Genomic DNA, 25,500 nt, shown 5'->3' with positions numbered 1-25,500 from the left:
CAGTCAGTTAAGCATCCGACTTCAGCTCAGGTCATGATCTCGAGCTTTGTGCATTCAAGCCTCACATCTGGCTCTGTGCTGACAGTTCTGAGCCTGGAGCCTGCTTCAAATTCTCCCTCTTTCTCTCTGCCCCTCCCCTGCTTGTACTCTGTCTCTCTCAAAAATAAGTAAATAAACATTAAATATATATATATATATATATATATATACACACACACACATATATATATGTAAAATAAGATAAAATAAAATAAAAATCTATGAGCCCATATAATAATAAACAAAGGAGAATGAATGTTATTCCCTGTAGTAAAATGCCAACCAATAAATATAGATGTAGCTAGAAAAATCACCATTTTGTAACCATCATGGTAATAACTAATTCAGATTAGAATCATTAATGGATGTTAAATCTACTGGGCAAACTTCAAAGTGGAGTAGTATGCTTACATTGCTTCAAATTAACTCCCCACAAAGTACTTATTAATTACAAAGGGAAAAAGGATAACTTTCCAGTTAAGAAACTTGGCAGGGGCGCCCGGGCAGCTCAGTCAGTGAAGCATCCGACTTCAGCTCAGGTCATGATCTCATGGTTCGTGGGTTCTAGCCCTGTGTCGGGCTCTGTGCTGACAGCCCGGAGCCTGCTTTGGATTCTGTCGCCCTCTCTCTCTGCCCCTCCTCTCCACTTGTGCTATGTCTCTGTCTCTCAAAAATAAATAAATGTTAAAAGAAAAAAAAGAAAGAAAGAAACTTGGCAGACATAACCTTAACCAAGTGATCAAATGAACATTACCAAAGATGGGCAAACTGACATCAAGTGCCTCCTGATATAACGCACTGAGAAAATCACAACATCACTTTTGTGTATTACAGCCAAAAGTTATATAACCTGAGTCTAATCATGAAGAAACATCAGACAAACCCAAATTGAGGGACATTCTACAGAATGCCTTGCTACTCTTCAAAAATGTCCACGTCATGAAAGACATGAAGAAGTAACAAGTAAATGTAATGCATGTTACTCAACTAGATCCTGGATCAGGAATTTAAAAAAAAAAAAAAAAAATTATCAAAGCAGACATTATTGGACAATGGTAGAACCTGAATAACAATATTGTAACAATGTTATGTTTCCTAAATGTGATAATCAGACTATGGTTATGTAAGAAAATGTTCCTGTTCTTATGAAATGAAAGCTGAAGCATTTAGGAGTCAAGGGCCATGGTGTCTGCAATGATTCTCAATGGTTCAGTTATGTGCACACATATACAGAGAGAGAATGATAAAACAAATGTGGCCAAATGTTAACAATTGGTGAATTGTGGGAGAGCATACAAGAGTTCTTTGAACACTTCTTGCAACTCTTCCATAGCTGGAAACTACTTCAAAATAAAAAGTCAAAAAACTTAAAACCTACAATGACTATGCACTCAGAGTAACAAAGTCCTTATGAGACTATAAAATCTAGGGGCACCTGGGTGGCTCAGTCGGTTGGGTGTCCGACTTCAGCTCAGCTCATGATCTTACAGCTCGTGAGTTTGAGCCCCATGTCGGGCTCTGTGCTGACAGCTCAGAGCCTGGATGGAGCCTGCTTCGGTTTCTGTGTCTCCCTCTCTCTCTCTACCCTCCTCTGCTCATGCTCTGTCTCTCTCTGTCTCAAAAATAAACAAACATGAAAAAAATTAAAAAAAAAAAATCTAGGCTGCTGTTAAGTCTCTAATATCTGCTTCTATATCCCTGCTCTCTCACTCCATTCCATCCACACAATTTTCTCACTGTTCTTGAACATAACAAGCACATTCTTGTCTCAAAACCTTTATATGTCCTGTGCCCTTTGCTTAGAATATTTTTCTTACAGATATGACATGGGTCACTCGGAAAAGGCTTGAACTAATCACTCTGTTAAAATTGGAACTTCCCTTCTCCAAATACCATCCTCTTTCCTGTTTTACTTTTCTCCACAGACCTTATTAACACCTTACACACTATAAACTTTATTTATTTATATAATCACCTCTTCTTCCCCACTAAAATATCAGTTCCATTATAGGAAGGGTTTTTATCTGTTTTGTCCATCACTGTGTCTCTAGACCCTGAAACAATGCCTGGCACACACTAGGCTCTCAATAAATAAGTACTGAATGAATACATTTTATGTTACTCTTCTGGTTCATTTAATAAACATCTGTTTCCTTCTGATCTACTTTACTGTTTTGTCCAAATCTGCTGCTCACATTCAGTTCACTTCTCATTTATAAAAAACAATTCAGTTATAACAAACAACAGAAAGAAGCAGCAACACATTCTCCTTTTAGCAAATATATTTTTTTTCAAATATATGAAGGATCATTGTTTGTGAATCCTCAGTTTTACTGTCAGGCTGTGGAAGGGGCAGAAATAACTCTGCAGAATGTTGGAAAGTCAGCTTCCCAGAACCATCACCTCCTACCCCTCTTTTCAGCATCAACTAGAAGGGATGTCAGAAAGCAGGAATCCCCTCCTAGACTGAAGTGTCCAGCAAAAGGCCATGGTGATGATAGCCAAGTAAAAACTGTGACCCTCTTGTGTTCTATCGGTTTTCCATCTACCACCTACCTGCAAAAGATCTGAGTTTCGCTCAAATTTTAACAGCCCTGGACCTTTACCATCAGTGCCACTGCATTTGATACGGAAAGAAGGGAGGCCCTATGCAGGGAGAGAACTCTAGTAAGCACTGACTTACGCTGTGAGTAGAGCAGGATTTGAAACTCCAGAAGAGCACAAGTAAAAAGCTGAAACACATTTTCCACCCCAAGCAGTTCAAAGACCTCTCTGACAGGAAAGTCAAATAAGGGAAGCTCATTAGTACTTGGTCTCTGGCAGATTATTGGCCCATAAACTCCAGAAAATTTCAAGGACCGGCCAGGAGGTGGAAGTGGCACCTCATAGAGTACATTGTATATGTAGCTCTCAAGGGGCAGTGGAGGGGGCTGAGGTGAAGTGACTGCCTGGTGAAGTTGTTCCAGCACACTCCGGCATGCTTTCATAAAGGACATGGGTGTTATGAGGCAAATGCACTTAGAGACGTAGAGCGTGTCCCGGCTAATGTCATAGGAGTTGAAGCGCTGAAGCTTAGTCCCAGGAGTGCCTTCACCATCGTCCATGCCACTGTCATCTTGGCCATCAGCAGACGGAGAATGTAGGATATCATACTCAGCATTATGCATGTGGTAGAGGGTCTGCATTGCACTGCAGATCTGTTTGCTAGTCACCTCCTCATAAAATGTGAGGGCAAACCCAAATGTCCGAGAGCCATCCTCCCTTGTGATAATAAAGGCATGGAACTGGGGCTCCCTGGGATCAGCCTGGGTCTTGAATGCCAGCCCTTTGGGCATGCATAGCTGCAAAAGACAACAAGGAAACAAGTGGTGAGAACTCACTGTTGGTCCTCTTCAGAATACCATCGCTATTGATTTACTCACAGAGTACCTATTATGCTAGGTGTTTGAGAGATCAAGATTAATACAGGAAAAGATCTGTCCTCAAGATCGTCAATTCTAAGACGTGCAAGTAAATAAAATTACAATGCGGTTATCAGGGCTATCCAGAAACAAAGTGCTAGGGTAACACAGAATGGACAACTCAACCCAAAAACATCAGAAAAGGCTTGTTGATGAGGTTATGTTAGAATTCATGAGGTAGACAAGGGAGAGAAGGGTATTTCAGGGACAGGGAGAAAATGCCCAAAGATAAGGAGGTAAGAGAAAGCTTGGAGAATTTAAGTAGGTGGTTAAGCATGACAGCATTTATTGGGAAAGGATGCTAGAAATATACCTAAAAACTAGACAGATAAAATTTTGCACCTAAAAATAAACATAAAGTTTTAGATTCTTATCAGCTCACAAAATTCTGCCATCAAGAGAACCTTCTCTTTTCACAGAAAAAAGGGAGCATTGCACATAAAGGAGATGACATAATCAGGATAAAGATGCAGTTTTTTTCACTTTAACTCAGATGGGTTATATAAAGAAACTTGGATAGCTAATCAAACTGACCTACATCAATTGGTCCCCATTTTCCAGGCTTACAAAAACCAGGCTATACAAATGATCTACCAGCAGCCTGGGTTAACAAATAAAAGGATATAACATATAACCTTATGGTATATCCATTACCTTTGGACTTGACTTCCCAAAACCTAGATGTTTCTAGAATACAGCATGTCAAAAATAAAATAAGCACTGAACCAGGAGTCAAAAAACTTGAGGTTAATACTCAGTTTCTTCATCTGTTAAATGAAGATAATACAGTCTACTCTGCCTACTTCACAGGGTTATTATGTGCATCAAACAAGATCATCCTCTAAAAAAGTACAGAAAGCTATTAAGAATTAATATAGGCAGTACAAAGATGTGATGAAAAGCATAGCACTGGAACCAGACTATGGCATAGTGATCAAATTGTAGCTCAACTGCTTCTTAGTCATGTGACTTTAAACACATCACTCTTTGGATCTTAGTTTCTTCATGTATAAATGTGTGTGTGTGTGTGTGTGTGTGTGTGTGTGTGTGTCTGTGTGTGTGTGTGTGGTGTGTGTGTGTGTGTATTTAATATCATCTACGTAAGGGGTATTATGAAGATTACGTGAGTTAATTCATGTAAAATGCTTATCACACTGCCTAGCACAAGGTGAATACTCAATAAAAGTTAGATTATTCACAGTAGTATTCTTCTACATGAGATTTAAAATGTTGTCCTATCTAAAATTATGATGAAACAAAATACCCATTTCTGCAGTATCACTCAGACATATATACAACCCAGATTGAGAGAAAACTGCTTTAAATCGGACTCACTGTGCAATCTCAATGCTATAAGCAACCAGGAGCTCAGTACCACAAAGTTCAATGACCCAGTACTATGTATTTGTCTGACAAAACAGAAACACACTGTGACTTTTCAGTGTATTTCATACATCCTGAATATCTGATTTGTTGATCAAAATGTAGAATCATAAATAATAATCATATAACCCCTTCTTCAAAAGTTCCTGGTAGTTAGTGGAATCACTGCTACCACAGCCTGGACTCACAATTCCACTATAAATTACTTTGTAAATTACTTCATACTTGTAGCTAACAAATACTAACCATTCCCACTGCATCTTGGTCAAAGGGATTCCATTCTACATTCTCAGGGTATCGGGCAAGGACCTTGGACTTGAATGTTCGTCTCAGTGGTGTCTGCTCAAAATTTTCTCCTGCAAGAAAAAGAATGAAGCAAATCATCTCTACAAAGTCCCTTGAAATCACAATGTTATGAATGTCTGAGCTTGGTAGTCCAGCAAGGTACAGAAGTAAAGGCAAAGGGGTTAGGTTAGTATGCCAACCATCTAAGAACAGGAAAGGTATTAAAGTCATTAGGTAAGCAAGAAGCTGAAAAGGTTTAGCATGGTTAATACTGGACACAACTAACTATCTTTTCTTTTCTTGAAAATGAATTATTACTACAAACCCAACGGTTAACCTTCCTGGGAGAGTGGAGAAAGTGCAAGGAATGAGAAAAGGATTATATCCATCCTTTTTTCCCCCCAAAAAAAACACAATTTAGTTTGCTTTAAGTCAACTGATAACATAGAAGCATAAATGATTTTAAATTCAGAATCAAGTATGCATTTCTATGATCTCAGAAAAAAAACACAAAGGGACTAAAAGATTCAAGAACATTAAGAAAGCAGATTTCAGGGTAAATCTAATGAGCCATTTTGTCAATTCAGAATCATTTGAGATTCTGAAATTCTCCTTTGTTCCTCCTTTCCCCCTAAAAACAGAGTATACTGAAATAAAGAACATTAAAGTGAAAAAAGGAAGAACCAAAGAACCCACCACCTAGAGGGACACAAATATGAAAAACCTACTGGTCAAAAAAGGCACAAGAAAGTTAGAAGGTCAAAGGGTACAAAAATGCCACTGTAGAGACATATGTAAGAGCCACCAGAAAGCTTTGGGTGTTCTCAATTTTGTTTTGTTTTTACCTTCAGTCGTACTGGAAATGAAAGGGCTGGCACCATCCCTGGCTTTAGAAGCCTGTATGTACTGGCATAATGCTATATGATAAATGAAATAACAGAGTATTACAATAAAGCAATGTTATTCAAACTTTTTTGACCATGACTCCAGTATGAAACAAGCTTCACATCATGGAGCAATAAATACATACATGATGCGTGCATATAAATTTGCCTAAAACAAATTTCGCAAAATAATACTTACCTTACTTTGTGGGATGCCCTCTCATAATTTCTACTCTATATCATTAAAACCAAATATACTAATTGCAGACCTACTAACACAATGCATAGTTTGAAAAAACGTTACAATACAGCATAATAAGATGAAGCGCTCAACAGATATAAAATTACTATAAAGTCACTGGTACTTTATCCAAAAGTATCCTGTCCCAAATACTGCTTTTCCAAAGGAGTTAAGGAGTAGGGGGCAAATTAAATGCACCTAAATATTTCAAATAAATAAATTTAGTAGGACTCATGGAAAAATATGTGGAAAACATGATCAAAAACAATTCAATTGAATTCTATACCTGTTTATTGAGTAATTATGTCATACAAGGGCCCGAGGTACTGTGGGAGATAGCAATGAACCAAATCAAGTACCCATCCTCAGGACCTTATACTCTTAACTGTATAGGAAAAAGAACATACACAAATAACCACTTCACAGAGAGGTTACTATCTGGCAGGCTCCAGATTTTTAGTCTATGTGGTCCAACCATTCAGAGCACGCTTGTACAGGACCCTGTTTACATGTTCTAGTTGATAATATAAATTCTATTCCAACTACAGTTTTTCTAAGTTCGTTTGGAACCCAAAGGACCTGGTGATTAAGGAAGACATATTGTCCACAAACAAAGGGCTGGGATAAATGTAAAGTCAGATAGTCCTTCACTCTAAATCATCCCAGAGGCATCTCAAGTTTCTAAAGAATTTATAACAATTCTGAGGTGCCTGTTCCAGAAATTAATAATGATTCCAGTCAGAAAGTTATCACTTTTATAACTAAAACCTTCACTTCCACTTTCTCTCAGGTTTTGTCCATCATCAGAAGTCCACTTATTCATAACTTTCAACTTCTGACAAGACTCAACCTTCCTTCTATTAATAAAGCCAGTAGCGCAATTTCAATACTTCCCATTTCCTGATCCTTCTTCCAAACTTAGTTTTCTGAAGCTCTTCTCCAGCAAATTTCATCTCTCAAAATACATCTGGTAATCTTCACTAAAGAAGAGTGGCAAAATCAGCAGGCAGCTGGTAACAGTGGTAGTAACAAAGCCTTATAGCTATATACAGCTAATCTCAAGCTTTCAGTAATACCTGCGAAGAGCCCACCATGGCAAGCCTGCACTTACTGTACAAAAAAATTAAACAGCAAGCAGCTGACATAATGATCTTGTCTATAGTCTGAGAGTCTCAGAATGTTTATTTAAACTATATTCAGTTCTAAGAAGATAACTATGTCTTTCTTCTAAGCTTCATTACTTTTAGTTGTCAGTTTGCTCATTTCTTCCTTACTAGGCCAGAAAATCCCCTCACTAAAAACCACAAAATATTTGAACATAAACAGGAATTAGGGCAGTTACCACTGTCCCTAATGAAAGCCTTTAGAGAAAGATATTTTTCTAAGATGGCTGTGTCCCTTAAGACATGATGAACATTCAAAGGATGGAACAGGGGACTATTTTAAACAGCAGAGAAATGAAGCCAGAGGTAAAAATGATGAGCTGACCTGGAGTACAAAGAGGAGGAAGAAGCTAAGAATCACAAGGAGAAATGGTCTTCAGATCCTCTGTCCCCACCACCTCTCTACCTCCTGCCCCTGCTTCAAACAAGCTAAGTAAAAATTTCTTGTTAAAGAGTCAGGTTCTGAGTAAAGGCACCAAAGAGAGTGCCAATCTTAGACATAAGTCTTTCTGCATATTAGACTGGACCAGTATCAGGAGCCTAGTGTTTTCACTGCAGGGGGAAAGGGGATGTATAAAGAGGTATGAGAGCCCTGAGATCAAATTATGTTTATTACAGAACCCTATGAAGAGCATCAGAAAAGTTGCAGGGTAAGAGGATTCACAAACCTAAGATATTTTTATTAAAACAATTCAGTCTTTCATAATATACTGAGGGATGAGTTTTGAGAATAAGCGGCAAGGAGTTAATGCCACAGAAACACCTACATACCCCACCTCCTGAAACCTGTACATATGTCACAGGTCCCTTAAATCCTCAATTATTCAGACCTTTGGAAATTCAAACAATATTAGGAATAAGATATCACAACCACAACCGTCCTATTGTCCTGAAACCTAACTACTTATTTGCCCAACACATACAGAGTCCACAAATGTCAGCAATTCTGGATACCAAGAACTAAGGCCCATTTCTAACAGCAACTTAAAAATTAGTCAACTAGGTATAGATCTATCTTTGTGAATCTGTCCCTGGGGAAGTACAATTCAAATAAATCATAACAGGTTTTTTTTTTTAAGACTGCACGCCTTACAAGGACTTCTATTAGGTTCTTTGTTTACTTGTTCTGCTTTGACCAAGTCAGAAACAAACTGACATTTGTATTGCTATTAGCCTGTTGGTACTAGGTTGATTTGAATAACCCTAAATGTAGGATGCTTACAAATGAGAAGCTTCAAAGGAGCCCCTAAACTCTGAAATTATTTACAAAATTTTGTATGAAAATATGTGCATTCTTCTCAAGAGAAAACACAATTTTCATCAGATTCTCAAAGGGTTCCATGACCCAAAAAAATCAGAAACCACAGCTCCAAGTGTTTCTATTTGGGGCAGGAAACATTTGACCACTTACAGATTAACCTAAATGGGTAGGTTTACATACAGTCTAAAATAAAATATATTCACTACTAAATAACTGCTTTCTGGGTTGATGTTGACTCAAAATAGGACATTATTTTCTCCTTTTTTATCATAAGAAGACTATGGATGCAAATTTCTCTCTCTTTAAATATACACATATATGTGAACAAGTTAAAAAAATATTATCTTCAAAACTTCTGTCTGAAGTCATCTGAAAGATCATCAGAAAATGTCCACCAAGTTTCAATCTGTGGGGAAAGCAACAGTTTTGAAATGGTAGAGCAGATATGAAAAGGCATGTCCCAAACAACAACGTGAGAAAGACCCAATACAGTCAAATCTCCATCTGGTTTATGTTAAATTACACAAAACTTCTCCAGAACACAGTGTTAGCTTAAATTCAAGCAAAATAAAAGTAACCATCAGTTCCTAGGAGAGTGTCTACAGGACACATTTGTTATACCTACATCCTGGATTATATATACCAAATAAAAGGAGTATTTCAATTTCTAAACCTAACAGTAATCAGAGTTGACATACACTTAAGAAACTTTCCATAAAATTTGAAGTTTGAAAAAAAAAGAGAAAACAGAGCAAGAGCTAAGGGCATTTTTGTATCTCATCCCTTAAAAGAGATGGGAAAGATAATACAAATATCTGTGAAACTACAACTGAAAAAAGATGACTCTGTCAACAGAATAATTAATATCTAGCATGATGGAGGTTCTGCTTCCAGTCATAGAAGAGTAGCTCCTATGAGACCAAATCTCTTGCAGATAACTATGAACACTAGACAGAAAATTAAAAAAACAACTACTTGAAGATACTAGGGAACAAAAGGCAGGCAGATCATGAGGGAAAGAGAGGGTCAAAATTTGGAAGAAGGTAATGACACCAAGTGTCCCTTCTTATAGCTTTTGGCTGGGCAGGTCCCAGTCTGTGTCATGAAAGATGGCTAAAATTCAGATAAAACTTCACAGTCTTACTAGCTTCACAAACCAGAAGACAAACTGTAAAGCAACCAACATAGAGAAGTGAGGGAGGGAAATTCCAAAGAGAACCCGAAGAAGGTGCCTCAAACTGTGTATAAATTCTGCTGAAATCTCTGGCTAATCCCTGAACTATGCATGCATGGAACAGACCTCAGGCAACCAAGTTAGGGCTAAAAGAACTGAACTGAGATTTAAACTGCCATTCACTGCAGGGGACAAAACAAACAAAATTCAGTGTTCTTTGGAGGAAGGTAATGGAATCCAGACTGTCTACAACATGTCATACTCAATAACAAGGACACAACCCAACGAAACTATTCAGCATATAAAGAAATAGAAAAAAAAAAAAAAAAGAGAGAGAGAGAGAAAGAAAGAAAGAAAGAAAGAAAGAAAGAAAGAAAGAAAGAAAGAAGAAAAATTGACCCATTCTCAAAAGAAGAGTCAGTCAACAGGAACTGATCCTGACTTGATCCAAATACTGGGATTAACAGACAAGGATTTGAAAACAGCTATGATCATAATAAATGAACAAATAGTAGATCTCAACAGCAAAAATAGACTATAATTCAGAAGATGGGCTTAACAATCTGCCGATTGGAGATGCAGAAGAGTTAGTGAACTTAAAAAGAGCAAAAAAAAGTATCCAATCTGAAAAACAAAGAGAAAAAAAGATTAAGGAGAAAAGGAGAGTGGAGGAGAGGACCCCAGAGATCTCTGGGGCAACAAGCCTGATATACATATAATTGAAGCCCCGGAAAAAAAGGAGAGCAAATGAGGTTTTAAAAGAAGTTTTTTTAATTGAAGAAATAATAATCAAAAATTTCCCAAATTGGGTAAAAGACATAGATTTACAGATTCAAAAAGCTCAGTGGATTCCAAGCAGGATACATACCAAGAAAATAAAAACTGTACATCACAAACTTTAAAAAAAGAAAGAAAGAAAGAAAGAAAGAGAGAAAGAAAGAAAGAAAGAAAGAAAGAAAGAAAGAAAGAAAGAAAGAAAGAAGAAAAATATTAAGGAGAAAATCTTGAAAGGAGACAGAGAAAAATGATACATTAAGGAAAAGAAATGATTGAAATTACCATGGCTTTCTTACCAGAAACAATAGAGATCAGAAGACCTGGAACACCATCATACAAGTACTGAAACAAACAAATAAAAACCTGTCAACCCAGAATTCTATTAGCAGAAAAAAATCTTTCAAAAATGAAGGAAAAATCAAAACATTTTCAAGTAAAACAAAACTAAGAGAATTCACTGCTACCATGCAGTGTACTGCTACAAGAAAAGCCCATCCCAGTAAGTTATATATGATTCCACATACATAACATTTTGAAATTACATTTTAGAAATGAAGAACACATTGGTGATTGCCAAAGGTCAGAAATGGGGAGTAGGGGGTTTCTATAAAAGGGCAACCCACAAGAATCCTTGTGGTGATGGAATTATTCTGTGTCTTGAGTATAGTAATGTCAATATCCTGGTTGTGAGAGCATCCAATAGCATTGCAAGATGTTACTACTTGGTAGAGGGTAGAGAGTTGTCTCTGTATTATTTCTTACAACTGCATATGAATCTAAAATTACCTCAAATAAAAAGTTTAATGTCTTTAAAAACTACATTCTTTAATTTAAAAAAAAATTTTTAGGGGTGCCTGGGTGGCTTAGTCAGTTAAGCGTCTGACTTCGGCTCAGGTCATGATCTCCTGATTCGTGGGTTCGAGCCCCATGTTGGTCTCTGTGCTGACAGCTCTGAGCCTAGAGCCTGCTTCAGATTCTGTCTCCCTCTCTTTCTGCCCCTCCCCTGATCGCACTCTGTCTCTGTCTTTCAACAAGAAATAAATGTTAAAAATTTTTCAAAAAAAAAATTTTTTTTAGGGACGCTTGAGTGGCTGAGTTGGTTAAACACCCGACTTCAGCTCAGGTCATGATCTCATGGTTTGTGGGTTCAAGCCCCACGTCAGGCTCTGTGCTGACAGTTGGGAGTCTTGAGCCTACTTCGGTCTGTCTGTCTCTGTCTCTGCCTCTGTCTCTCTCTCTGCCCTCCCCCGCTTGGGCTCCCTCTCTCTCTCTCTCATAAAATAAAAAAACTTTTAATGATTTTAACAACCTGTCAAGGTTTTAAAGCAGAGGCTTCAAGCAATACAATTCAAGCATTCAAAGCTATACCTTGGACTGAACTCTTCAAAGACAGCTGAACTCTATCTTTCCCTCCAGGCCCAAAACAGAAGTGTCACATGGGCTGCCTCATCTCACCACATCCACACCAATCCTATAAGGTCTAATTCACATTATCTACAGCAAGAGTAGTAGAATTTTTTTCCTCTGGGAATGGATACAACCAGGTTATTATGCCTTCATTTGCATACTGGCATTCTAGGATGTCCTAAAACTGATCCTTTTGGTGACAATGGTGACCAATTCAGGGCCACTCGTGCTATAAAGTTTACTCTCCGCACTAAAAGATGTCACTATATTTTTCCTGTTAGAAACATTTCTAAAACAGACCGCCCATGAAAATTGTATTACTACCAACCTACACTTGGTTTCTCGTGCATGTTGAAAAACCAGCTTGTGTTTCACCTTTAATTCACTTGCTGCCTCAGCATTCTCCTTGTCTTCCAGATAATTTTCTGAACCCCTGTAAATCAGAAATCGTTTCCTGCCATCTTTGACTAATGGGACACAGTGCAGTAAGAGAAGGGAATGCAAATTTCTACCTAAACAAAAATTAACATTGCTATTCCTTTTAGACGGCCATTTCATTACTATCAGCACTTTTTAAATGGAGATAGCTTAAAAAACACAGTAAGGGGGCGCCTGGGTGGCTCAGTCTGTTAAGCATCTGACTTTTGATTTTGGCTCAGGTCATGATCTCACAATTTGAGAGATTGAGCCCTGTGCTGAGCCCTGCATTGAGCTCTGTGCTGAGCATGGAGCCTGCCTGGGATTATCTCTCTCCCCTTCTCTCTTTGCCCCTCCTCCGCTCACCTGCATGCACTCTTTTTCTCTCTCAAAATAAATAAACATTTAAAAAAAAACACAGTAAGACTAGGTATGTTTTGGTAGCTACAGAAAACCATTTAACACTATACTCATCGCTCTCCCTCACGTCTTCTACATATGAAATTGAGGCAAATTTACAGCTTCTGCAGCAGAAAGAGGGTAACTGCTCCTTGAAGAGACAGGCTGTACCCTGGCCCACATGACCAGGTGACTTGTGCTCAAGAGTCAGACATTTACAAATACCCAAAATGCAGGGAGTGAGCTGCCCCCCACTTTGGACACACCACAAGGACACTTCTAAGGCAATAACCCAGAAAAGCTGCTCACCAGGCTTTTCAATAAAAGCAACAGAAACCATCTGTTACCCCTTTGTGTTCCCCTTGAGGTACATTTGTTCACTTTCTTTCTCAACATATTTTCTTTGTCAGATAACTTTCGATTTAGGTATACAGCCATTACTTTTTTTGATGCTTTGCCTCCTGCTTGACATCTTCCAGGCACCATACTTAGTCCAACTCCTGCATCTAATATTTCTAAAATGGCTGAACTTCTCAGGTACCCAGTTTTGTTTTTTTTTTAAGTTTATTTTTTTATTTTGAGAGAAAATGAGAGAGAGAGAGAGAGAGAGAGAGAGAGAGAGAGAGAGAACAGGGGAGGGGCAGAGAGAGAGGGAGACACAGAATCCCAAGCAGGATCCCAAGCAGGCTCCATGCTCAGCACAGAGCCCAAAGCAGGGCTTGAACTGTGAGATTATGACGAGCCAAAATCAAGAGTCAGTTACCCAACCAACTGAGCCACCTAGGAGCCCCTGATGTACCCAGTTTTAACAAGAGTCTGAGGTTTAAAAAAAAAAAAAAAAAAAAAAAACAAGAGTCAGAGGTTTGAGAACTGAATCAGACAGGACTGCTCCAAACAACAGGTAGGACAAAACTTTGGTAACAAGGTGTCAAGTATAGGCATTGCCTCCCTTTTAGCCCAGCCAAAAACCCTACAGGGCACACATCCATTGGGCTAACATCTGTAACTTAGATAATCTGTTCTGTTTTGTATGGGAAGCAACAAGCTATCAAATTTATGGTCTTTCAGAGCAGTCTAACCAACCACTCTTGTGAGCTGGATATACATATACTGTACTGAATTACATACAGTACATACTATACTGAATTGCTAAAATAGAGTAAGAACTCCCAGAGGCTATACATATGCTATAGGCACTTTTCTCTAAAAGCTAGCCCCTCCAGTAAAACAGGCTTAGGCAAACCCAGTGAACTGGGATCTCTAAGTAAGAAATGGCAGAGGACAAATATGAGCAATCTTCATGCTCTCCTTAACACCAAATTTTAAACTAATCAGCCTAAATTAACTGTAAGCAACTAACCCAGAACGCAGGAGACAGAGTTAAGATCCCACCTTGGCTACTCACTAGTTGTGTGACCTAAACAATTTACTGAGTCTTGTGGGTCTCACTTTCCTCACCTAAAAGATAAAGAAGTAGAGGACGAGTTGTTGATCTATAAAGGTTTTTCTAGCTTCATCATTTCATGACTTAATGACTGTTGGGCCTCAAGTCTGACCCAGCATGGAAATTGTCCCCTTTGAATTATGAGAAGGCATGCTTTAGTTCTCCCTCTGCTGCCTCTCTCCCCAAAACCCCATGAGAACAACATAAGGGTAGGGGTCAGGGTGGCATAGCCACAGAATGAAAATGAAGGTGAGAGCAGCAAAATTTTAGAAGCTGAAAAGGAGATGGATGAGTGGTTCCTGACAACAGACTAGAGAAAGCTAAGATATAATACAACCTCCAAAAAGCTCAGGAACTTGTAGCATCAGGCACTTATGGAAGTAGGGATAAAAATGGAACTAAAAACAGAAGGACTGGTTGAAAGTCTATTGAAGATGGCATCAGCTCATGAAGATATAAATTGTTTTAGAACTGTAAAATGGAACATTATTCAGCCATTAAAAAGAATGAAGTACTGTTAGATGCTACAATACAAATGAACCTTGAAAACATTATGCTAAGTGAAAGAAGCCAGACACAAAATGCTACATATTGTATTACTCTATTTATATGAAATATTCAGAATAGCCATACATAGAAACAGAAAGTGGCTGCCAGGGGACTAATTGCTAATAGGTGTGCAGTTTGTTTGGGATGACAGAAATGTTCTGGAACTAGATAGTGGTGATGGCTGCAAAACACAGTGAGTAAACTAAAAACCACTGAAGTGTACATTTTAAGATGGTTTATTTATGTTACATGAATTATACCTCAATTTTTTTAAATAAAAGAACTAGACCCCACCCTACTCCCATACTACTCCCACAAGGGATAAATGAAATGAGTGAGGTCTCAGTCAAAACGGGTGATGGTGGTCACAGGTACAGACTTCTAGTCATGAAATAAATAAGTCCTGGGGCTGTAGTGCACAGCATGGTCACTATAGTTAACAATACGATATTGTATATTTGAAAGTTGCTAAGAGAGTAGACCTTACAAGTTCTTATCACAAGAAAAAAAAAATGTAACTATGTGGTGACAGATGTTAACCAAACTTACTGTGATAATCATTTGCCATATATATACATATATCAAAAATCGTTATGTTGTACACCTAAAACTAATACAATATTATATGTCAATTATATATCAATTGAAAAATAAAAACAAATTTTAAAGAATGGGTATCTATACTTGGGATTATATTCGAGGCATCAAGCATCAACATCTGGGAAACCACGAGCACAGCTGAGAGCAAGGGTATCATTCTAAAAACAGAAAAATAAGAAAAATCTTACATACTGAATGTTGAGACTTCCCAGTGCTCTTCCACTATTTGGCTCTCACAAAGTTGACGGCTAGAATTACTTCCTTGAGGCAGAGATTTAGAGGAACGTTTTATGTGAATCTAACGAGCCCAAGAAAAAAGACCAAGAGATACTCATACTACAGGGAAGAAACTATGCAGCCAGATCATTCTATAGTGAACCTCAGTAACCAATGCCCCACTATTATAAACATCAAGCTTCCAATCAGCTTCTTGGTGCATTATTCTTAAGTGTAAATGGATAGCCAGAGAATCATGAGATATATGGGGAAAGGCTCTAAGATTAAAGAAAGACACCTCTTGCCAATCAATCAATGCAACTTTGAGAAAATAGAAAATTATGCAGAAAAAAAAAAGCTTCAAAAATTACTATCTGGGGCACGTGGGTGGCTCAATCTGTTATGCGTCCAACTTCAGCTCAGGTCATGATCTAAAGGCTCATGGATTCAAGCTCTGCATTGGGCTCTGTGCCGACAGCTCAGAGCCTGGAGCCTGCACAGAATCTATTCTGTGTCTCCCTCTATCTCTGCCCCTCCACTGCTCTAGCGCTCTATCTCTCTCAAAAAACAAAATAAACATTTAAAAAAAAAAAAAAAAAGGACTATCTTCGGGCCTAGAAGCAACAACTCCCGAGTGACAAGCACAGCTAGCACCCAGATCTTGGTTTCTAATACTATTCACCAATAAAAAGAACCAGGATTGCTTAAAGAAATGGTTCCTTCTTTAACTGGAGCAGGAAATACATGGGAGGAGCCTGGAGTATTTTGGAGTGTCAAAAAGCAAGGAAGTACTCAAAAAAACCCATGGTGATGAGGACACATCAAAGAGCCAACTAAAAGATTCCCAATGGCCAAGTCTAGGATAATCTGACCAAAACAAACACACTGAATTATAACCCAAAGTATAAAATAAATATCCATGAGTCCATACTAATAGCAATAAATGATTAAATAAGTAAATAGGGGGACAATAGACAAATTTCCTATACAGAAGAACACCAAACAATTTACATAGATACTCTGATCTCAAAGAGGTGTTATTTTCCTCCCTTAAGTATGGGCTGCTCATAGGAAAAAAAGAGTAACTTTATATTGGAGAAACCTGACAAACACTACCAGATGATCAAGATTAAAATCAACAGTGATGTTGGGGGCACCTGGGTGGCTCAGTCAGTTAAGCATCCAACTTCGGCTCAGGTCATGATCTCACGATTGGTGAGTTTGAGTCCAGCATCAGGCTCTGTGCTGACAGCTAGGAGCCTGGAACCTGCTTCAGATTCTGTGTTTCCCACTCTCTCTGCCCCTCCCCGGCTCATGCACTCGCTCTCTCTCTCTCTCTCTCTCTCTCTCAAAAATACATAAACATTAAAAAAAAAAATTAAACATTAACAGTGATGTCATGTTGCTAATATGCATGTATTCTTGATGTAATATGATGAGAATGGCACTTTACCTCTGTAATCTTCATCTCAAAAAACCATAGCCTCAATCTAATCATGAGAAAAACATCACACATATCCTGATCGACATTCTACAAATCTGCTAACCAATATTCTTCAAAATTGCCACTCATCAAAAAGAAGGAAAGTCTAAGAAAGTGTACTACTAAAGGAGTGTAAGGAGGCATAACAACTCATCGCAATACGGTATCTTGAATGGAATCCTGGAACAGAAAGAAAGAGTATTATGCAAAAAACTAAGAAAATCTGAATAAAGTATGGAGTCAGTCCAAGAAGTCTACTATCCAAATAGGACTACTCCATAAAGAGAAAAGAGAGAAAATAAAAGGGAAGATATTATCAATAATTCAACAAAACTTCTCCAGAAATAAAGGGCATGAATTCCCAAAATGAAAGTGGTCTCCAAAGATCTAACACAGTAAATGAAAACAGACTCACACTTCAGTAAGTAATAACAATAATAATAATAATGTATCAAAAGTGGTTCATTATTTGTGACAAAGGTACCATCGACTGTAAGATGTGACTACTAGGGGAAACTGGGTGTGGGAGTGTATGGGAACTCCCTGTACTATTTTCACAACTTTTCTGTAAAACTGAAACCATTCTAAAATTAAAATGTTACTGAAAAGGTTTTAAAAATTATATCCCATATAAATAAAATGTCCAGAATAAGCAAATCCATAGAGACAGAAGGTAGAGTTGTAGTTGCCTGCAATGGGGGGCTATGGAGTAACTTTATGGTATGTAAACTATATCTCAATAAAATTGTGTAAAATAAAAAGACAACAATAAGTTTATGGAAATTAAAGAGGTGCTCTGCCAAAACTAGAATCAACCAGGGAAGATGTACATACAGGATGCAGGAAGCTGGATCCATCACAAGAGAGTGGCAAAGGATAACTCCAAGATAAAGTAAAGGAACATCCCAAGCTGTTCGCTGTGCAACAGGCCTAGAGAGCCAATATATCAAACAACCCAGGTTGATGGAGCTAGGGCAAGAATCCATAGCTTGTATCAGATTCTCAAAGAGATTTTTGAACCAAAACTTCCATAAACCACTGCTTTAAAGATATCCATAATAAGTCCCACCCAAAGGACAAACTACAAGACTCTTATTTTCTTTCTTTTTTAAAAAAAAATGTTTATTTGAGGGGGGGGGGCGGGGGAGGGAGAGGCAGAGAGAGAGAGGAAGGACAGAGGATCCAAAGCAAGCAGAGAGCCGGATGCAGGGCTCAAACTCCCGAACCACAAGATCATGACCTGAGCCAAGGTCAGATGCTTAACCGACTGAGCCACCCAGGCACCCCAAGACTCCTATTAAAAAAACAACAAACAAAGAAAAAAAACAAGAATCTTTCAGATACTGCAAATCTCAAAGAGAAGAAATGTAGAGAGTAATGAAGCAGATCAACACAGTTTTCCTGATTGCATATCATCAGGTAGAAATTTTAAAAAAGAAAGGAAATAGAGGCACAGTTAAAGCCTAGTGAATATGACTCCAGATGAAACGTGATACCTTATTCTACAGAGCTTATAAAATCCTGAAGTGAGAGGTGGTTTTTTTATAATTTATGTCCTACCTACCTCAAAAAATAAGACATATAAGAAAAACTATACAAAAAATTTTAAATCACAACATTTTTAAAGCAAAGAAACATGTTCGTAAGCACCTATGGCATAACTTAAAAATTGCAAATGACAGCTTTCTTGAAATATATATATTTTTAAGAAATTCAACACAGAAAAAATTATAGAAATGAATACACAAAATATTAAATGTTGTTACATGACTTCTGAAAAGTAAAAATATGTGTGACTGCTATTTTTTCCTTATACTTTTCTGTATTTTCTGAACTTCCTACTATGAACATGTATAATCTCTATGACAAAGAGATGACACTAAAAAATATAAATAATTTTTTTTTTATGAGAGACAGAGTGAGCAGGGGAAGGGCAGAAAGAGAATCCTAAGCAGGATCCATGCCCAGCACAGAGCCTGATCTCACAACTATGAGATCATGACATGACCTGAGCCGAAATTAGAGTCAGACGCATATATATATATATATATATAGATAGATAGATAGATAGATACACATATATAGATACATATATACATATATATACGTATATGTATATACATATACATATATATACACGTATATGTATATACCTGTATATATATGTATATACATAATATACATATATATATATATATAGAAACCACTTTCACAAATATTATTTCATTAAGATTCATTACAACCCTAAAAGAGATTTTACAGATAAGTAAACTGGCTCAGAGATAATAAATCACCCAACAAGTAGGACACAAAATGGGATTAGAAACCTCTCCGGACACCCTTGTCTAATACTCTTTTCACCTACTACTCTAATATTCTTTTCACCTACTACACCAGAGTGGATATCTCTTAGAACTTTAGAATTTAAAGGAGTTAAGAAGTACAGTTTTGGTGTAAGGAACACTCTAAGAGTATAGATGAAGTAATCTTCATCAAGAAGTCTAAAAACCATAAAATCACAAATTCTCTACTGTAATACAGAGTAGTATACTCAACCCACAGGTCATGAGAGGGTTCCTCCCTAACTAAAATCAACCCAAAATCTCCTGGATCCTTTCACTGCACCAAGCAATATCAATCTCTAAGCTGCCCTACTCTCTGGCAGTTAGGACCCTCTAGCAGATGGCCCCTCAGAGCCTTTCCTTGCTCCTGGAATGGCAGAGATCCAGGAAGAGTGACAAATGAGGCTAAAATGGTAGGAGGTGGAGAGTGGAGAATGGGGGAGGAGACAACCTGCCAGTAAGAGAGCTTACTGAAACAACAACAAAAAAAAAAAAAGAGAGAGAGAGAGATAGCGCGTGCTTACTGAGAGGAAAACACAGACATGAGGCTAGAGCCTTCTATCAGTCCTTGGAAGAAAACTAAAACTAAAAGCCACCACTGTTGTCAAACCTTTAGGTGAAAAGCCACCACAGCTTCTTAGAAAGAGTCTAAAGAGCAAACTATGTCAATTCTTTCTCTCCACCTTCTCAATGTCCAGCATCTTCTTTCTCTCTCACGCTCTCTTGTCTGCACAAACTCTGAAAATGAGTTAGATCAACACTTAGATCAACAACTGTACAAACACAGAACCCCCTTTTTCTGGAAAATCAGTAGGTCTACTAAATGCTAAGCTGAGGATCCTAGCAGAATGACTAACAGAGTAGCAATTTTCCTGCAACTGAGTTATTGATTAGGCAACAGAGACAGCGAATAGTCTTCAAGCTATTACAGTCAAATACCATCATCTCTCCATTTCCCCCCACTATTCTTTTTTCATACTATCTATCTGATACATCCTTGTTGCTTTAGTTGTTCACTCTAGCCTCCATTACTGTCCTCTGAATGGCATATTTCTAGCCAAACAGGATGACTCCATAGTGCCTAAACATGCCCAGCAGTTCCTTGTTCATCTACCTTTTACCCATCTCCATTCAAATCCTACCCATATCCTCTAGGTCTAAGTCCTTCCTATCCTTCAAAACTGTATTCAAATGTCACCTTTATTATGCAGCTTTCCCTGATCACTGCCAACATACGCAACTGTTCTCCCTATTTAAATGGCAGTATTGTACCAAACTATGAATTCACTAAAGGCAAGATTACAGTTAATTCATTTCCATCCTTCAACTGGTTTCCAATGAAAGCTCAATTCTTGTGAACAGAACAAATTATTCTTTTTTTCCAGCCTGTTAATATGCCTTAAAACTTTGGTATGGGAGTCAGAGAATCAAACATTGAAAAAGGTTCAAACCAACAAAACGACACCTTTGACAGAAGCTCAACCAAACTAGCATGACACCATAAAAGCTTAAAAAAAAAAAAAATCCATGCCCTTTAATCTGCTGCTATATCCCACCAAAAAGAAACCAGAAAAAAAACTAGCACCCACTAACGTAGCACCCCAATAACACTTTTTTAAAAAAGCAATTTCTCAGGGCACCTGGGTGGCTCAGTTGGTTAAGAGTCAGACTCTTGGTTTCTGCTCAGATCATGAACTCACGGTTCCATGAGTTCAAGCCCTGCATCGGGCTCTGTGCTGACAGCTAGGAGCCTGCTTGAGATTTCTCTCTCTCTCTCTCTCTCTCTCTCTCTCTCTCGGCTCCTCCCCCCCTCGTGCTGTCTCTGTCTCTCTCAAAATAAATAAGTAAACTTTTAAAAAAACTTTTGAAAAAGCAATTTCTCATAGTAGAGCTATTTACAAGAAAAAGAAGAGCAAATGTATAACAAGAGCAAAGTGCAATACATCAACACAATGGAATACAATCCAACCATTAAAACAACACACAGAGTAAAAGAAAGAAAATGAAAAACATTTATTAATTACAGCTGAGTTAAGAAATCTGGCTACAGGGGCACCTGGGTGGTTCAGTCAGTTAAGCGTCTGACTCTTGATTTCAGCTTGGGTCATGATCCCAGGGTCATGGTATCGAGCCCACTTCGGGCTCCGTGCTGAGTGTAAAGCCTACCTGGCATTCTCTCTCTCTTCCCCTGCCCCTCCCCCTCTTGCACTCTTTCTCTCTCTCTAAAAGGAAGAAAAAAAAATCTAAATATAAACAAGGTTGATCAAAAATTTTAAAGCCAATGGCTCCCACCTAGAGGTCCAAAAAGGAAATAGTAAGTATGGGGGGTATCATTTTTAATATTTCAAAAAGCTGTATTGGAATATATGTGAAAATATTACATAAACTAACTAAAAGGTCAAATTTCTTTGCCTTTGGCTAGAAGTATATTAATCCCAAGTTGTACTTCTAAATAGCACAAGGCAATCAGAAATTGTAACTGCCAGAGTGCCTGGGTGGCTCAGTTGGTTAAGCGTCCCATTTCAGCTCAGGTCATGATCTCAAGTTCATGAGTTCAAGCCCCACATGGGGCTCTCTGCCGTCAGCACAGAGCTCTCTTTGGATCCTCTGTCCCCCAGCTCTCTCTCTGCCCCTCCCCTGCTCACGCTAGCACGCATGCACGCGCTCTCTCTCTCAAAAATAAAAATAAACATGAAAAAAAAAGTTATAACTACCAATAATATATCTGATTGAGAATTTTTAAAAATCTAATTGTAATTTTATAAACACAGAGGGGTTTTTAGAGGACAAAACCTTCCTCTAACTTTTTATTATGAAAAGTACGATGAATTACCATGTATCCATCACTTGGTTTCAACAATGATCAATGCATGTCCAAATTTATTTTACATCTATACTCCCTCATACCAAATTATTTTAAAGCAAATCTAGACATATCATTTTATCTATATTTAAGCATGTGTCTCTAAAAGACCTTTTTTCCTTTTAAGATAACCATAATATGATGATGAATACATTAATGCCAAATCTCTAGTCAGTGTTGAAATTTCCTTGGTTATCTCATACATGTTTGAAACTAGCTTTTAAAAAAAAATCACTGAATAAGGGTGCCTGGGTGGCTCAGTCAGCTCAGCGTCTGACTCTCAATTTTGGCTCAGGTCATCATCTCACAGTTCGTAAGTTCGAGCCCCACATCAGGCTCTGTGCTGACAGTGTGACGCCTGCTTGGATGAAGCCTGCTTGGGATTCTGTCTCCCGCTCTGTCTCTCCCCCACTTGCTCTCTATCTCTCTCTCAAAATAAAAATAAACTTTTAAAAAAATCACTGAATGGATATAAAGAAAAATACTGTATCATGGTCTTTAATAGAAAAAAAATTGTTTACAGGAATTTTTTTTTATAAAGTTAAGAGCATGAGGAGAAAAAGTCAATTTCCCTATATAAACAAACCACAAACAAAGAAACTTTAGATCTGGGATAAAATAAGAGAATAGGGATGGTTAGAAGTAGACATGATTTTCAAAATATTTAACTATCAGTACAGTGTGGGCACCAACCAATGAGAACAAACGCTAGCCATACACATATGGTATATAGTCTAGATATCAACCCTAGATAGAGCCCTGACTAAAGAACGAGAAGAGAAGCCTGAAGAACGTGTTTCCCATACTGAAATTCAACCCTACCTGCAGTGGAACAATAAGCTACAACCACATCAGTCACAACCTAAATTATCCCAAGGTCTTGATAAATACATCTTCTTGGCACAGCTATTAACTCCTGGATCACTATAGATGCAACTATTTATCCTTGAATCTATCATTTAAACTAGGCAAAGAAAGAATTCTCTTAAGCAAATAGCATGGTAAAGTGGAAAAAGGTCTTGATTCTAGCATAACCTAGACCATCGGCTGCCTGTCTCTAAAAGTTAAAACCATAATATCTGGCAATGATAACTGGGAATGTTAATACATTTCAATCTACTGCTTGTAGGTCATAGCTTTTCTGATAAGTTCTGTTAGCTTGCTAAAGAATGTAAAAGATAGTCCTGTGTGCTTATTTAGAATCCTTTTATAAACACGGGGTCATCCCGTGACCATTTTAAAGTAAACCTAAAACAACATACTTGAAGGAAGGAAATGAGAGAGCTACTGAAGTAAGAAAGCCTGGAATTCATCCTGGTTCAATACCATCAATTGAGCCTTATGCAAATCTTCTCTTCCTAGGCTCCAATTTCTCCACCTTCCATAAGGCACCTCCTGCCAACTTTCCAGTCTTACCTCCTACCTACCCCCTCTTTCCCTCTATAGATATTATCCACACCAACTCACTTGTAGTTCCTAAAATTTGGCACGCTTTATCATGTCTTCATTCTTTTGTAATGCTGTTCTCTGCCTAGAATGACCTTCAAACCCTTCTTCGCCTGACTGGCCAATCTACATTTATTCAAGTGACTGCTATCAAAATCTAAGGTATTCCAAAAATGTTGCCAATTCTGCAGCTCCAAGTTCTTCTGAAACTTCTCTGTGGGAGCTATTGTCAGAGCCATTTTACTGGTCATAAACAAATCTCCTTTGAATGTAACATGGTTTTCAGTTCCCTCACTACCCTAGCTCCTAGAACTAGAATCTAGGTGTGTGGTCTAACGGATGTCATTTAAAATAGGACTATCCATTTTCTCTTTTTTGACAATCTCTCTCCATTAACACAAGCTAAAATCACAACTTTTGCCATAAATCAAAGTTGCAGCCAACCAAAAGCCTTACATTTTAGTGTTGCTATTTAAGGGTTAAATTGTAGTGTAGGGCTAACCTGTAGCCTTAAGAAATAACAACTTTGTTTTAACACTGTAGATTAAGCGATAACAGCCTTGCCCTATCAATCAAGGGAACACAAGTTCAAGGAAAATCATCTGGATTAGTATTTGATTGGATTGGGGCAAGGGCATGTCTGAACTGTTTCCACCCCCATCTGGGAACTATTTCTTTGTTCTGTTCCCAGGTGATGATAAGACGCTGTGGTCGGCTATAAAAACTCTGTACCCCGGCTGTTCGAGACCACACTCTGGTCAAGAGTGTAGGTCCCAATCGGTTGGCCTTGCCTCTCATTGTAATAAATTTTGTTGTGACTGTCATTGGTGCCCGTATCATTCTGTTTCAGGAGTCATGTGGATGTAACAGCTATTAAGTCACATTTTTTTTTTTTTTTTAGAAAATCTTCTTTTTATACTGCTACTTTTGTATCACCTGCTTCATCATACAGCTCAAATCTCTCTCCTACTCCATGTATATCCTAATCATTCCCATCAAAACATCCCTGAATCCAGGTCATGATCTCACAGCTCGTGGGATTGAGCCCCACATCAGGCTCTGTGCTGACAGCATGGAGCCTGCTTGGGATTCTTTCTCTCCCTCTCTCTCTCAAAATAAAAATCTCTCACAGCCCCTCCCCTGTGCGCGTGCGCTCTCTCTCAAAATAAAAATAAACATTAAAAAAAATTTTTTATAAATCCCTGAATCCAAAAATGGTGGTGAAATATTCCCCACTTCTACCAGTCTACTCCCTTAAAGAAAATGTGATTGATCTGACCTAACATGTTCCTAGGGGCCCCTTAAGGGCTCTTAATAATGAGTTTCCTAGGGCAGCTGGGTGGTTCAACTGGTTAATCGACCAACTCCTGATTTCGGCTCAGATCATGATTTCATGGTTCGTTGAGTTCAAGCCCCACTGTCAGTGCAGAGCCTGCTTGGGATTCTCTCTCTCTCTCTCTCTCTCTCTCCCCCTCCCTCCCTCCCTCCATACCCAACCCACCCCCCACCCCCCCTCCTGTGCTCTCTCTCCTGCTCCCTCTTAAAATAAAATAAACTTAAAAAAAATAATAATCATCAGTTTCCTTTTCTAAATTCACATACTACATCCTTAATAAGCCATTCTAGATTTTGACTAGAAATGTCAAGCTCTTACCTCCTGAGTCTT

At 38.1% G+C, this 25,500-nt stretch overlaps 1 protein-coding gene across 5 annotated transcripts in view; it reads right to left on the bottom strand.

Annotated features, from left to right (window-relative positions):
• Positions 1-25,500, bottom strand: part of DENND5A (DENN domain containing 5A) — a 118,691-nt gene that overhangs the window by 74,070 nt on the left and 19,121 nt on the right. For 3 of the 5 annotated variants that reach the window (XM_019456253.2, XM_019456254.2, XM_019456256.2), the window contains exons 2-4: positions 6,014-6,085; positions 5,130-5,239; positions 2,723-3,380 (exon numbers count right to left, since the gene is read on the bottom strand). In XM_019456253.2, the coding sequence (XP_019311798.1) occupies positions 2,723-3,380; positions 5,130-5,239; positions 6,014-6,085 (840 nt within the window). The remainder of the gene's footprint in view (positions 1-2,722; positions 3,381-5,129; positions 5,240-6,013; positions 6,086-25,500) is intronic. The other 2 variants (XM_019456255.2, XM_019456258.2) reach the window with 1 other exon arrangement.

This window comes from Panthera pardus, unplaced genomic scaffold (assembly GCF_024362965.1).
Source record: "Panthera pardus isolate Hobbes unplaced genomic scaffold, ASM2436296v1 HiC_scaffold_12, whole genome shotgun sequence".
Taxonomy (NCBI): domain Eukaryota; kingdom Metazoa; phylum Chordata; class Mammalia; order Carnivora; family Felidae; genus Panthera; species Panthera pardus.
The sequence above is the reverse complement of the archived record's forward strand: the minus strand, read 5'-3'. Positions and strand labels throughout refer to the sequence as shown.